At 34.4% G+C, this 16514-nt stretch overlaps 1 protein-coding gene across 2 annotated transcripts in view; it reads right to left on the bottom strand.

Annotated features, from left to right (window-relative positions):
* Nucleotides 1-16514, bottom strand: part of LRP1B (LDL receptor related protein 1B) — a 1768615-nt gene that overhangs the window by 909898 nt on the left and 842203 nt on the right. For both annotated transcript variants that reach the window (XM_069473041.1, XM_069473049.1), the window contains exon 6: nucleotides 12693-12950. In XM_069473041.1, coding sequence (XP_069329142.1) covers nucleotides 12693-12950 — 258 coding nt within the window. The remainder of the gene's footprint in view (nucleotides 1-12692; nucleotides 12951-16514) is intronic.

Raw genomic sequence — 16514 nt, 5'->3', positions numbered from 1 at the left:
GAGAAGAACAAGGTATAGCTACAACCAGTTCTCATGCTGGTTTTACTGTACTCATAAGTAACTAAGGTAAAGGAAAGAAAGGTTTCTATTATGAAACAATTGATAATAGTTCTAGATAAAAGACACCAAAAACAATTGTCCTGGATACTCTGGATTGGCTCTCTCAACCTCATTCTATTCTCTGTCCATTTGAGGAGATTGGAAAGCTTAAACTACCTTTTCCACTTGAGTCTAAGGTTCTGTAACCTTAGCAAAGTACATTCAGAAATTTGGAAGCAGAAGTGAGAGTGAGGCCACCTTCGTGTCCATTTTAACTTTTCCAATTGGAAAGCATGATTGTTAGAAACAAGACATTACTTGGATAGTGTTTCAGTGTTCATCATCCAGCTTCCTGGGTGACAAGAAGTAGTGTGGCCTGCAACAACAATGGCAGTGGCATCTTCACAAGCCTTTCTAACTCTTGGATTGTAGCTGTGGATGTCTAATTTCCAGTTTCTAGAGTATTCAGAGGCAGCTGCAACAGAAGCAGTGGGTTCTTGATTTCATCACAGTTCTAGTGAAGGCCTCAGAAATAGTGGCTCCTAAAGAACTATATTGTTCTGGGCATCATTTCTAGAGGCCCATTCTAGAATCCTCTCCTTTTTCTCTTCTAACAATTTTGAGAGCATGCCGTATTAAAGCACTTCCTGATTTAAGTAGTGAGTTTTCTGTTCCCTGCATAGAGCCTAGACTGATATACTAATGTCAGCAAAATTATTCTTTCAGGTATAATGAATCTTCTATAAAGAGAAATTAGAGAATATACAATAATTTTAATTTCATCTACCTATCACAACTCCAAACAAATTATTAGCGTATATTTAAACAACACAAAAACAAAATTAAGTCTTAAGCCCAAGTGAGGTATTTCATATGGATAATGAATTATTCTCACCAGTTCATACAAGCTCTAATATTCTACAGAGTCACAAGGAAACTCTATGAAGGTTTTTGTTCCTGTTGTAGTTTTCAGTAAGCAAAATAATATTTCCCAACAACTTAAAAATCTAAAATAGAAGCTTCTTTGGTTATGTAAATAATATTTTTTGTGTGTGAAGCTTTTGAGACTAACAATTAACATTCTGTAGCACATTTCGGGGGCATGTTTTAAAATATGGATTTGTTTAAATGTTAGAATATTAGACACATTGGTGATCAGTAATATATATGGCTTTTTCTACTATTCAGGTTTGGAAATATAACTACTTGCTTTTTTGAGTAAAATTGGACTGAACAATTGTACTTAATATATAGACAGATACCTTCTTAAATAATACTTTAAAATAGGGAGATTAAAAATATCCAGATTAATCTTCACATTAAAATAACAAAAGTTGCTAAGACACGTTACATAACCTTATCAAGTAAGTGTTGTCATTAAGATGATAAAGACTTCCAAAGTAGTTTAAGCATACACTAAAACATTTCTGTACCTAAGTTTCGTAACCATAGATTTAAGATCTAATCATCAGATTTGCAATTCCAGAAACTCTATTTAAATTGTTCACCAAAGGCTTATCAGGTTTGGGGGGATTGTTTCATGCTTGCCAGACTTTCAGGAGACTAATATATCACCCAGAATGTCAATTTGTTAATTTACAACCACTGATTGGAGGTTTCACTAATACAATTACTAACAGAAAATATCCCAACAAACCCCTTCCTAGTATCATGGTATCTGAGAAACCAAATCTGAAAAATTTTGAAAAGCACAGAATCAGAGCAAAGAGAATTGCATAGACTTGAGGTTTAGGCCTAAGTTTTATGAGGTGCTTAGAAAACTAACAGGGCTCCACCACAAAAATTGCACCTTTCCAATAACTGGAATGCCTGTGAATGTGTCCTTAACACATTGTATTTTTTGTATCTAGACCCATATCTCATAAACATTTTAAGAATCCTTCACTATTATAACATCATTTCAACATTTGACATTGCTTCTCTCCTATCAAGAGGTTATGTCACCATACCCTTACCTAAGTCATAGAAAATTAAATTACACACAATCGAATGTTACTTGACACCAGCTACATTTCTAAGCTAGTTCTAGAGTACACACCACGCTACCCTCCCCAACTACAAACCATCTTTTAGGCTAGGCCCTTTCCTGATGAATTTCACATATGTTCAAATCTTTATTTCATATTTAATTCCTTTAAGCTCCAACTCTGAGACAGTCTCTGATTTTGTCACCACAATCTCAGGGCATTTGGCATTTGGATCCTATAACCCTCTGAGTATAGACTAAAAATTGAGCCTCTGGGAAGAAATAGCTAAAAAACTGTTGCTAGAGTAAGGTTCTCCCTTTTTTTAACCTTAAAATCCCACAACATTGTTCATTATAAAGGTGAATCCTGATCCTCATGACAGACTTAATGGTAGGATTTCTGGTAGCAAGCATGAACATAATGGCCTCCAAACTTTTTGGATTCCCAGAGACAGGTGTAAGCTACTAGCAGGGTTTGGTCATATTGGATAAGGATGTTTTGATCTTCTTGAAAGCTTGATCCACATATTTCTGGTAATAGGCCACCAGGGCTTTGAAGATGGACTGACAGATGGCATAAATCTGGGCCACATGACCACCACACAGATACCCACGTCCACACCAGCAAACTGCTCCTTCCCCAGAAACAGAACAGGTTCTAGTAGCTTGTATTGCAGCGTCAGTAGCGGGATGGTCTCCAGCCACCTCCCGTTCATATTGATGAGGCTGTTGCCCTGTTTGCCATTCCCTGTGGCTAAGGCCATCTTCTTGCCTCAAAAGACCTGTATGGTGACCGTAGTGGGCGGGGCAGTGGGCCCTGGGACTGCTCAACTTCCGGCGTACAGAAGACTTCTTCACCACGCTGAGCCGCAACCGGAAAAGCTAAAGTAAGATTGTACAGCTCTTGATAAACAGGAGCTTTATGGATTTAGCCACAGATACAGTCAATATATAAAAAGGTAATTGGAGGATCCAACCTATAGGGGGACTTTAAAACAATATTCTCCAACTAATAATGGAAAACTAGTACTAGACAGTTGGAATGTTAATATGTGTTAGACACATACACAAACTCATATCACATCTTTAGAAACAAGTGCCTGCACAGAAACACACAGGTACTCCACTAAAATACTAATAAAGTGTTCAGTACTCAAAGAAATTAAGGAAATCCAGAGCTATACAAAATTAAATAGGTAATTTACTGAAGTAATTCTTACAATTTTCAACATGCTATGATATTGTAAATGCGCAGTAAGGTTATATAACATGTCAAATTTCCTAAACTCATTTGACCATGAAATCATTTTTCCAAGAATATCTTTCAGAAATGGTGGCCCAAGGAACCTAGGGAAATGGTACTATAAAAGAATAAAGTTACATCTATTATGAATGGTTAAGAGGGAGAAAAAAGTAAAGGAGAAAATAAAGGAGAGGGACAAATATTCCCTTCACACACACACACACACACACACCCCCCCCATAAATTACAAGAAAACCAAACAGAAGGGAAAGTATGTTTAGATCTGGGCTTCTAACAATTATGTGAAAACAATTTTGTTTAAAATGATTTGTCACACAGCTAGTTAATGACAGAGCTAGGACCATATAAACTCACCCCAAATACTATGATAGGTGAAATACAAAGCCCAATGTTAAAATAAGTCTACAAGTCACAAGATGTTACAAAAAATATGAAAATAAAAATCTTAATGAAAAACTGAAATGTCCCATGCTAGTTTTATTACCTTAATTAGTTTCCTATTGTTCACTGATAAGTTCCCAATACCTTGTAAATGTCTATACAAGATTTAAAACTTCCAAAAGTCCGGAAATATGAGGGAAAAACGCCCATTTAACATGATAAAAATCTCTTAGGAAAATTCAAAGTAAAATAAAAAGGAATGAAAATAAACAATTATGTTTAAAGGGAAAAATTATCAAATAAGTATAAAATCAGAAATTATTTTACTAGGTCACTTGCCACAAAAGTAATGATTTGTCTTTTTTCTTTCTGTTTTCTATTTTTCTCTACTTCCTTCTTTCTTCCATTAAGAAACATCAGTTTCAGTAATTAAACATTATGGATTGCAAATATATTTCATGACTTATTCGTGATGAAAAGAACATCTTACCTTGTGTTTTCTTTTACCTTCCAAGTGTCTGATTGGCATATAAAGTGAACCTGCTGAATATCATTTTGTACTATGTATGTTGCACAGTGGTGGAATCATTAAGAGACTCCAACTTATATTATTCAAATCCATTAATGAAACAAGCAGATACATGAATAGAGACAAAAAATACTAACTTTGACAATCATAATTTAAAAGTTCAATACAGCATCAAACACAATTTGGAGGGGACTACCTTTGTGTCTAGTATGTGTGTGAAATACATTTTAACAAATGCATAAGAAAAATGAATACAAACAATTGAACCCTAGCATATGTCTAATTTCTGCTATGTCAAGTTTCAAACTTTTTGCCAAATGACAATAAAATAATAATAGTTTTTGAAGACTGACAACCGAAATAACAATAAAGACAAATTTATAGCAGAACAGAGTGCTGAGAGGTTTTTTATTTTTGTTTTTATTATTTTTATTTTTATTTGTATTTTTTAACCATGCACTCAGGAAGGCTTTTTATGTCAAAGTACTGATTGTAAATCAGAATGAGTTACCTACTTCAAAACATAAATTCACCAATGTTAATGTAAAAATTAAAGAATAATTTAATACCAATACCTACAACATTAAACATGTAGTATCAAGAAGGGAATTCTGAATGTTTTCTGGAAACGTGCTCTCGGACCGGTATCTTTGCTAATTTTAATTGTCCTTTGTGACTTTCAGTAGATGACTTGATTTCCTAGCTAAAATTCCACATCCCATCAGGAATTCATTGTATTAATTAGCTTCACACAAGCACACACAAACATAGCTATATCTCCAAAAAAAGTCTTTTTTATGTTTCCATACAAATGTGATAAATAGAAGATGAAAAGCTTTTATGAAGTATAAAAAATTTAATAAAACATGTATTTGTGTGTAATGTAGCAGTTATTAAAAAATATCTCTAGGAATAAAGAGTTATAACATCCTCATATAAGATGTGCTTAGGATTTTTCAGAGTTTCTTAGGGAACAATAAAAAATAAGTTACTGCAGCTAAGATTTTGTGCAAAATTTACTTCTCCACAAGTTATGCTGATCAAAAAGTCTGGATTCTAAACAGCTAAAAATCCTAAGCAGCAATAACTCCTCTTGGGAGGGAAGTGGACAATCTAGATCAAAGAGAAAATACAGTCCTCTAGGTATCTGTAGGGGATTGGTTCCAGGACACTCTCCACCCACCCAATACCAAAATCTGAGGATGCTTATGTCCCTTATGTAAAACGATGTGGTACAGTAAATCCTCATTCAGCATTGTTGCTACGTTCTTGGAAACTGATTTTAAGGGAAATGACATATAGGAAAACCAATTTGACTACAGGCTAATTGATTTAAACAAGAGTTAAGTTTCTACAGCATAATTCTGGTCCCAAAAACATCACTAAAATTCTAAGTAAAGAACAAAACACTTCTAATATTAAACTTTGAAATAAGTATAAGCTATACATTTAAGAAAGATTAATAAAAACAAGTAAATTAATTATTTATGCACTTATTCCTGTTCAGGATTTGGGTGGCTACAGCCTATTCCAGAAGCGCAGGGCAAAAGGCAGGAACCAGTCCTGGACAGGACACCCTTCCATAACAGGGCTACTCACACACACACCCACACTCACTCAGATCGGGACCACATAAACACATCACTCCACCTAACATGCACAGCTTTGGAATGTGGGAAGAAACTGGAGTACCCAGGGAAAACCCATGCAGATGGGCAGAACATGCAAACTCTACACAGTGTTCCCATCTGGAAATTGATTTTTTTTTTTCTCATCAACATTATAACAAAACAATGTTGAAGGAAATAATGTTATTTGAAGACCTGCTGTATTTGCATATAACCTATGCAAATTCTGCCACATACTTTAAATCATCTCTAGATTACTTATTATACGTATATACAATGTAAGTGCTATGTAAATTGTTGTTATACTGTATTTTTATTTGTATTTTTTATTGTATTATTTTTGTTTGTATTGTCATTTTGCATTTTTTTTCCAAATATTTTTGATCCATGGTTGGTTTAATTCATGGTTGGTTTAATTCAAGATTGCAGAGCCCTCAGATGCAGAGGGCTGACTGTATTCTTTTTTCAAAAATCTCATTAATTTACAAGATTAAGGATGGTCATCATCATTATTTCTTCAATTCTTCTCAGTTAGGAGCTGACCAATTCTTGAACTCTTTCTGACAGAATGCTGGAACCAGAACTGATGGATTGTTGAACAAGCTTCATGTCTGGTAAAGAGTGAAAAACATAAATTCCCAGGTCTAAGGTAGCTGACACAGTTTCCCAGAGGTTGAGAGATACCACGGGCACCCTGACCCTGTTCTTTATTTTGTACCCCAAAAGGCATCTGGAGTCTTGATAATGATTACATAGGATTACATATATAAACTAGCAGAATTTCCCACAAAAATCTCTACTTAGACTGTGGAGAGAAAAGAGTTAAAAAGTGCACACTGTTGTTTTGATTGATGTCTGCACTAAAAATTAATTGACCTCGATTGTAAAAGCCTTGGCTCTAATCCTATTTCATTATAACTGTCTTGGGAGGGGGTACTCAACAAGGTTTGTTTCAAGCTGTTCCTATGTTCATTGAGATTAGGTCCTAAAATAAATCTATAGGTGCGCATCCTGGGAAGTCAGAGGCTGTGCCCAAATAAAAGCTGGTAGTCGCTAAGCAGACCCAGTATCTCAGAAGCATCAAGATTAACATGTGAGGTTATTATCCAGACATAAACAAGATCTTACTTAGCCATTATGTAGACAAGTTTTCTGACTGTCTCTGGTTATGATTTGGCATAGTCTATCGGTAAACTGGTTCCCTATGATTAAATCTTCTTTCCTCAAGGCCTCAACTCCTAACACTTTACTTACCACCGTTGTTTGCTCAACCTACATTTTTTCTTACACAGACAGGCATTTTGCTAAAATTTTGATACATGGATGAATAAAACACATTCCTAAGCTTAAAGGAGTCACTCCTTTATTTGGGGGAAACTAACAGGTTAACACATAACTATAATACCATGAATTGTGCTATGATGACTTCAGTTCGCAAAGGAAGGGCTGCTAAATTCAACTGAAAAACTTTTGGAAAGGACATGATACCTTAAAGAATGTGTAAGAGATGCTTGCTTATAAGATATGAGAATATATGTTCTATGGTGAAGAAGCAACACATGCAAACATACATGGAAACAAGAGAACAAAGTGCATTTTAAAAAGTGTTAAGTACTACTTTTCAGGTAGAACATGGAATTTGAGTGGGAAGTAAGAGGCAAAGTAGGTCACTGCCTACAAAGAAGCCAGATGATGAAATTTCATTTCATCCTAAGATAAACTGGAAGCTAAAAAATGATTTTGATTTTAAGTAATGGAGTATCCTAATCATTCTATCAGAGTTGTAAAGATTGAAGTGGACATACAAGTCCACACTGGAGTGAACAAGTTCACTAGCAATCATAAAAAGGCAAATTAAAACAATATGATATGACTTTCACTAACTAGATACAGAAAGGTAATTTGTAGAGAAAATCTCCTAAAAATTCAATATTTAAGCATATGCTTTTTAAATAAAGTATGCTAAATTTCTTTTTTTTTTTTTTTTTTTTTTTTTTTTTGTTGAGACAGAGTCTCACTTTGTTGCCCAGGCTAGAGTGAGTGCCGTGGCGTCAGCTTAGCTCACAGCAACCTCAGACTCCTCGGCTTAAGTGATCCTACTGCCTCAGCCTCCCGAGTAGCTGGGACTACAGGCATGCGCCACTATGCCCGGCTAATTTTTTCTATATAGATTTTTAGTTGTCCATATAATGTCTTTCTATTTTTAGTAGAGACGGGGTCTCGCTCAGGCTGGTCTCGAACTCCTGACCTTGAGCAATCCACCCGCCTCGGCCTCCCAGAGTGCTAGGATTACAGGCGTGAGCCACCGCGCCCGGCCAAGTATGCTAAATTTCTATGATGATCTCTATGTCATTATCTGTCCCTGACTAATCTTAGGATGTTGCTACAAAGTTCCATAACCATCTTCTAAACTGTAGGCTCAATATAAGCTGGCACTATTTGGGACTAGCATTTCTATTTCTCCAGGTGGATTTTTTGTCCCAAGACTATGCTTATATTTATAATAGGGACACAATTTGGTCTTTCTTTTCCAGCCATACCTTGATGGAGGATGTTTGGGAAGCAGTGAATCGGGCTCAAAAGGCAGTTGAGAGAGAAGAAGTAAGAAAGGTCATTACTAAGTATCTATTGAGATCAAGAGGTATAGGCTTCTTATTAACTTACAAAAATTATTTCATGTTTTTAAGCTTATCATGCATAAAGTGACAATTATAAATAGTATCTATATCATATAATTATATGTGATGGTAATAGGGTAAATATGTAAAATTCCTAACGCACGAAGTAAACATTCAGTAAATGTCATTCCTTAATATTGTGTGATTATTAGATGGTTGCTAACTCAAAGTAAAAGGTAAGGTAGATAGAAGACACAAGTAGTGTGTCAGAATTAAAAAATTATCCAATCAATGATTTAATTTAGTGTATCTAGGCAGAGGTTCAAATGGAACATAATCTAAGGTTGACATTGAAACAGGCTAAGAAAAAAGAAGATAAAAGTCAGTGAAGGGGGTTAATTCAGAAGCTAAATCCAAGAATAATAGGCAATCCTTTTATTTTTTTGCCAGACATAATCTACTGAACTGGAGCTGAGCCCATAAATGGATCAAGACAAGCTGGTCAAGTTCATATTAGAGTCTTAAAAGTGATCCTCAAATATTTCAAATCACACATAGAAACAGAATGAAATAATCTACCATTCAGCTGGGAGATGGTAATATGGCTCTGAATCATCTTCCTTAATAAGGGATTAACTCAGAAAATATCCTTATCTGTCTCAATCATCTCCATGAACTTTGTCCTGAGGAAACAGATGGAGATCACCACTTTTGTAAATCCCATAATTTTTGTTATTTTGGGTATCTGTGTCCCTACCACAGTACTCTCCAAGTAAAATTTTGGGAAATAATTAGCTGCTACAAATGTGCTTTGTGTGAATACTTCATTGAAAAACCAATTTTGCTTACAGAATACTTAATTCCAAAGTTATCTTCAAAGTCTGCAAATTTCTGGCTAAAATACTAAATAATAAATATTAGCCATCTTTAAAAAGAAGAATAAAATTCAATAAGGAATATAAACTCCAGCATATCCTCCAGTGTTCCTTGGTTAATATAATTTATTGAGCATATTATCACTCACTTTCATTCTCTCACAATATTGCTTAGGAGTGATTCATAATATCAAAGGTAAGACCCTAAGGGGACCATATTGGAATCATTTGGTGGGCCTTTTCAAATGGCCTAGGCTTCCACAACTTATTTTTTCCACCTCCTTTTCAAGACTTTTCTATCTCTCTCCCACTGAAAGATCCTGTCTTTGTGAGCCACTGTTACTATTATCAGTGAACCTAATCATTTTGGTTTGCTAAAATGAGAAAAAAACAAACAACAATAACAAAAAGCCAAAATGAAACTCGAGACCCGTGGGCAATGTGATATTTAGAAAAACTATGAAGTCTGACCCAAACCTAAACCTGTAGCCAATACTTGGCGTGCTATTACTTAGCTTCTCAGAGTCTCAGTTTTCCCATGAATAAAAGGGGAATAATATCTGTGTTGCAAATCGTTATTTAGCACATTCAATAAAATTTAGATATCAGACATTATTATTTGGAGTAGATTTACCCTTCTAACATAGAAGAAAGAGCATAAGGCTTAAATGACCCATTTCTGCCTTCTTTTTACCCATTCAGCTTTGCATAATACTTCTGAGCTTTGAGTTAAAATTTTGTCTACTATAAAACAGAAAGGGTGTGTCTCTCCTGCTTATTCCACAGAGATGCAGTAGGTACCCAATGAGATGGAGTATGCAATGAATTTTTTAATATTGTAATAAAATGTTTACCATAATATTATTGTGCAAGTTTTAACTGGAAGTCAGTTTGAACTGTAAATGATTGATTTTATTCTCAGTAATCCTTTGAAAAATAAAATTTTCATACTTTTTCAAAAAAGACTGTTCTCTTCAGGTAAGTTCAGAGACAAGCACCTAAAATAATAGCTTAGAGAGGTGGGGGAAACCAAGAGATAATCTCTGGAACACTGGATAGTGACAGGTATTCAGGCAGACTTCCATCAGTTCATTATTTTTGCTTATATGGTGTGATGGATTTTATGTAATTATACATGCAAAGAATATTCAGACTTCATTATCAACTCATAGATTGTCATGGTGAATGCAGAGCCCATTGTATCCAATGGCAGGTCTTCTGTGACATGTTGATAAAATGCATGGCTTACAGGCAATGACAGAGGAGCCTAGCCCTGCCCACACCCCTGCCCCACTCCCATGATTAAATTACTTCCACACATTTAATCACTTTTTTCTAAAGTGACTATGTAATTACATTGCTTAAACTTGACTTCGTCAAAAATTATTTACCCTAATTAAAATATTTCCAGTGCATTTATTTTTTATGGTTCAAAATGAATATTCTATTTTGCATTTCAGCAAATTCTCTAACAAAAATCAGTCTCTTTATTTTTCTAAATTAGCCAAGAATTGCTTTGTAAATCAAATGCAATCTAAGTTACAGATCAGTTTCTACAAGTATTCTGATATGTAAGTGCTTGACTTTCCCTGAATTTATTTAAAAAAATAGTTCTTTTCAAAATATATATTAAAGAAGAGATTACTACTGTTATTAGGGCATATTAAATGTAGAGAAAAAGTTGCTGAAGTAAGCTTGGAAAATAATTTTACCTGACAACTGAGTGAGTATTTTAGCTGTTTGCACAGTATTCCATTTGCTGGGGACAAATACAGTTGGATTAGTTGAGATAATCACTATAAGGAATGGGGCCTCATGTTAAAAGACCTTCCAACTGCTGGCTAAGCCAATGTCTGAAATATTTATATCACGAGGCAATTGATCTTTTTGCTGCTGCTACTTGTTAGTTACTATTTATTTTGAATGACCATTTCTTCATAAAATTCTTCAAATATCCACTGCTCTCTTTAGGATTTTTGGTCCACTGTTGCAATAAACGGGTTTATCAACTGTTTTATTTACATTAAGATCTTCAAAATGTTGGACACTATTTGTTAAACATTTCTGTTCACTTAAGTATATAAAATCATACCTGTATATTTCAGGTTTTACAATTTTTGCCATTCATTTGTTTAATGTAATCACAATTATCAACTGTTATGTAGTATCATTTCTTTATGTTTAATAAGGATCAATAACTAGTCCATTTGACTGTATATCAAAAAATTTAATAAAGTAAAATTATTGAATTCAAATCCCCAAATATTCTACACTTGAAAATTATACTTATTCTATCTTTTTTCATTCTTAACTTTTTTTTGTTTGTTTTTTATTATTTATTTATTTATTTAATTTCAGCTCATTATGGGGGTACAAAAGTTCAGATTATATATATTGCCCATTCCCCCCATCCCTCTGAGTCTGAACTTCAAGCGTGTCCATTCCCTAGACAGTGCACATCGCACTCATCATGTAGGTGTGCACCCATCCCCTCACCCCACCCCCATCCCCCCCAGTCAGAACTTCAAGGTGTCCATTCCCCAAACAGTGCGCATTGCACTCATTCTTAACTTGATCGTACATATTTCTTCATTTCTCCACAGATTTTTATGTTAGCAGCATATGTAAAAAAAAGTTTTTTCTGTAAATCATAAGTTAAATGGGCACATGTTGAAATTTTCATGCATATAATTTCCCCAGGTATGCACAAATAAGTTTTTATACTCCTATGTGGAAACACAGGGAGAGAAGGAGAAAGAGAATTTACATGTGTATGCATGTGTGCTTGTAACAGTGGGATTTCAGTTTGTGGTAATACGCAGAAAGAGGACAGTTATTAGTTTGTCAGATTTCTGACATGAGAAATCAAAGTGAATCACAAATAAGAAGTTACTTCATTGGAAAAGAATGTATAAAAACTTTAATTTGTTTGAGAAAAGTCAACAAACAGAAATAGTTACTACTGATTAGCATAACCCAAATAGTTTTCAAAGTATTTTTAATAGACACTACAATCAATAAACTTATATCAACTCTGTTTCTTGGTTTTTAAAAAAGATCTGACCTTTGCTATCATATTGTGAGCTAACACTCAGTGAAAAATCACAATTCCCAGTGAGGTGACACTATAATAAGCATTAAAGAAAGAATTACAATTAACTCTACAATTCACTAGTTATATAAATAGAGAAACTATATGTGTATGTGTTTGTATATGCAAAACATGTAGTGAATACAGTTAAGTGCATTCATATTTGCATATATAACTTTCCGACAGCCATAAGCTTTGTTAGAAATCTGAGAATCCAGCCTACTGATCTGTAAGTGAAATTGTTAAAGGGTGACACGTAATATTGAACTGAAATACTCACTGTGGAAAGATTGAAGAATATTGATTGTCCATTCATCTGTTAATCTTCCTGCTTTTGTTATCTGAATACATTTGAGTTGATTTGAAGATTCTCTTGATTCAATCCAACAAATCATATCTTCATTATAAATAAAATCCAGAGTATGAATTTCATTTCCACTGACTGAACTCAAGGTTGCCATTTTACTTCCATTAAGATAAAAAATCTCAATTGTTTCAAAATTTGCAATTAACAGCATAGGTGGCCTATCTGTAGGTTCTGGGATAAAAGAAAAAGAGAAAAGTGAGTTCAATAAGAGAGTCATTTTTTTTTTAAGTTTTGCATTATTCATTAAAATTATCTTTGTACTTTTAATGCATCATTAAAATAAAAAAATTGCTTGTAAAAATACTTTAATAAACCACATATATCCTGCACTAACTATTTAAGTTCACATCTCTGTAGAAAACATATTCTATGAGAATTTATTTGTATTTCTTATTTCCTTAGTCATAATATATTGTCCAAATGTGAGGACAATGCCATTTACTTTCACTGCTGGTAAATAAAGGAAGTGCTGTGAGCTGATTTTCTACCAATGATGATGGATAGGGACTGACTTCCCTATACAGTTTTGCAGGCTTCCCTTGTGAATAAGGGCATGCTTTTCTGAGTTGAATGTATGAGGTCAGAAATAGATTCTCTGGAGCAGAACATGCAAAGCTCATAGGCTCATAGAGAGTGCACCTGTGACTTTGGCCTCATTGGCTTCTTGACTGACCCCAAGAGCCAAACAATCACACATTCTCTTAGTGAGTAGATTATGATTACTGAGCCACGTCCTTTCACATCCCTTCCCTATAGTCAGGAAAATAAGAGTCTTGATGCAAAAGGAACTTGTTCAATACCACTTGTTTGAACAATGCTGCTTTGCTGGTGTTAGAACTGATGAGTTTTTTATGAACATATACTAACTGCCCAGACTTTCAACAGAATATTTAAAAGTAACAGTAAAATCCCATATAAAATTAGTGTTGAGAGAGTTTAGCTGTACAATCATATTCACAATAGCTTTTCTGCTAATTAAGGAATATGACATATTTGGAAATGTTCAACTCTTCTTTTTGTTTTTATCATGAACCATATCCAATGCATCAATAAATCCCTTTGAATATAATGTCAAACATAACAGGAATCCTACCACTTGTCAGTAACTACTGCTACTATCCTGTCCCAAGCTGCTATCATCTCTCACCTAAATTGCTCCAATAGCCTTATCACTGATTCTTACTCAATCCCTCAAAGGGCTCCCATTCCAATCAGAGCAAAAGTCAAAGCTTTTATAAGGATCTATAAAACTCTACCTGATCTGTATATTCATTACCTCTTTAACCTTATTTCCTTCATCTCCTTACTACTCTCACCCTTGTTTATCTCACTCCAGACTGGCTGTACTTATTATTGTTTCTGGAACAAGCCAGGTAAGGTGTCAACTCAGAGGCTCTATCCTTTTCTTGGAATAATTATTCCCCAATTATCAGAATGGCTGATTTGCTCACACCCTCTAGGTCATTATTCAAATGTCTTCTTTCTAATGAGGAGTTCTCTTATTCCTTTATCTTCTAAAAATTGCAGTCTCTACAATTTCTATACACCTTCACTGTTTTATTTCTCACTTATCACCTCTAAATATAGTATATATTTTATTTATTTTTCTTATTATCTACTTCTGATATTGTATCTCTAGCATCTAGAAAAAAGCCTAGAATTTGTAGTCATTCAATACAAATTTTCTGAATAAGTGAAAAGAACAAATGGATCTCTTACATAGTAGGGTTCTTTAGAAACATTCTGTGAAAAGTAAGGAAATAATTTGGGTTTTCATAACCTATGAAGGGAATCCAGAGAATGGCTGACTATTCCAAAAATTTCATAAACATTATTTGATCATTCTGTAAGAAACTGATGCTGAGCATTGTAAAGGTAGGAGAAAAGCAAATGCATATATCATGACCAAATATAATAAAATAAGTCTAAAGTTTTGAAGCAGTATTATTTAGTGGTCTATGGTTTCTAGCAGGGGTAGGGATATTAGGCTCCTTGTGTTTCTTTCAGATAGCAGAGCCCTCCAATGAAGATGATTTGGGGTCTTCCCTCATAGGTTTAAAATATAAACCCTATGCCAATGCATTTGAGTTTTTACCCCCTAAGCAATTCTCTCAATCAAGTCATAGGATTCCTCTCTGCCTTCAAAAAGACACTAAATATCTTTAACTCAATAAAAACAATAAAAAACAGCAAAACAAATAAACAAAAAAGTGCCTACATGAAATAATAAAACTAAGTGGCCCAACAGTTTCCTTCCAGTGGAGACATTAGATTTATCCTGGACTGCCTGAATATAAACCAACAACAAAAAGTATCAAAAATGCTAAGATCATTTCTATAACAAATAGCTCTTCTAAAACATCAGTACAAATGTGAATCGTCTCTGCTTAACATAACCTTGTCAATTGACCATATCTGAGCCCAGTTAGCCAGTTGACTTCTCTCCTAATCTCTTAAATCTATCTTGAACTTATTTCACTTGCCCTTGCCACTCTTTAATTTGGGGGTCCAGACTTGGTCTCTTTTCTATAGTCCTAGTTCTATCATTTTCCACTTGATCTTGGCATTCCTGAAATCTGTTGGATCATAAATTTCTCAGGTTATAGACGGATCTTAGATGGCTGTGTTATCAGGTTAACAAAGATGTGCTGACACTAATGTCAGTGCTTACTGTCTTCCTTTGACAACTGAAATAACCTTTAGTGAAATAGCCTTTCGTTCAAACTGAGCCACTATTGAAAGCTTCCTTGCTGCAAAGCTTTATGCAAAGGCCAAATTTAGACAACTATGTTCTTAGCTAGGTACTAGTCAGTAAATTTAAGTATGTCATAAATATTCTTTGGAGAGAGGCTAAGATATGAAGGAGCACTAAGATTCCCCTGAAGAATTAAGATGAAAATGAGTTAATGGTCAACACAGACAATGTTTATTTGACACAATTAATTAACTTATTTGATTTTTGTAGCTGCGTTTTGAGCAGATCAGTTAACTGCTTTAATGAAAAACATATGAACCACTAATTCTAAAACCTCAGATAAACAGAAAACCAGTAAAGACATAGTCAGATGCTTCATAATACAACAGGGCTTGATGTAATAATGGTGACTTTAAAAGTATAAATGACATACATATTGGAGAAAGCATACTTATAAAGTAAGTTGTGAAGTGCTTTAATTAACTAATAGTCATGTATCTCTGCTAATTATTAACTGTTGTTTCCTTTTTATACAAATAAACACAGAGTGAAGTATGGAGGAGGGAAGCCATTGAAACACAAGAACCCACAAAAATCATCAGGGTCAAAGGATACAATTCTTTTAGTGCAATTTGTAAGGAAAGCTGGCATAGCCTTGACAAAGACTGTAATCTGTCTCTTCCTACATTGCATCTGATCTCTATTGTGCATCATTACCTCATGTTTTCACATGCCAACTGAAGGGCACCATTAGCTGGCAGAATAAGGATAACAGACTGACTAGAATAAATGTGATGTGATGTTCTTACTGGATGTCCTCTTTAAAGTCAATGGACAGTTTTCCCAGAGGAACAGTTGAAAAGTACATTAGATGACTTCAGTCAAAGGGATACCTACATCAACATTTATTGAGAGGTAATCAATGTTAACCTTCCATATAGAAGAGACTGAAACATAAGAAAGCATAAAACATTTTGACTTAGAGAACCAAGACTTAGGTTGAATAGACCTCTATAACAGGCCATCAGTTGATTCGTGAT

This window comes from Eulemur rufifrons, chromosome 1 (assembly GCF_041146395.1).
Source record: "Eulemur rufifrons isolate Redbay chromosome 1, OSU_ERuf_1, whole genome shotgun sequence".
Lineage (NCBI taxonomy): Eukaryota > Metazoa > Chordata > Mammalia > Primates > Lemuridae > Eulemur > Eulemur rufifrons.
Note: the sequence above shows the minus strand (reverse complement) of the source record. Positions and strands in the feature narration are given on the sequence as shown.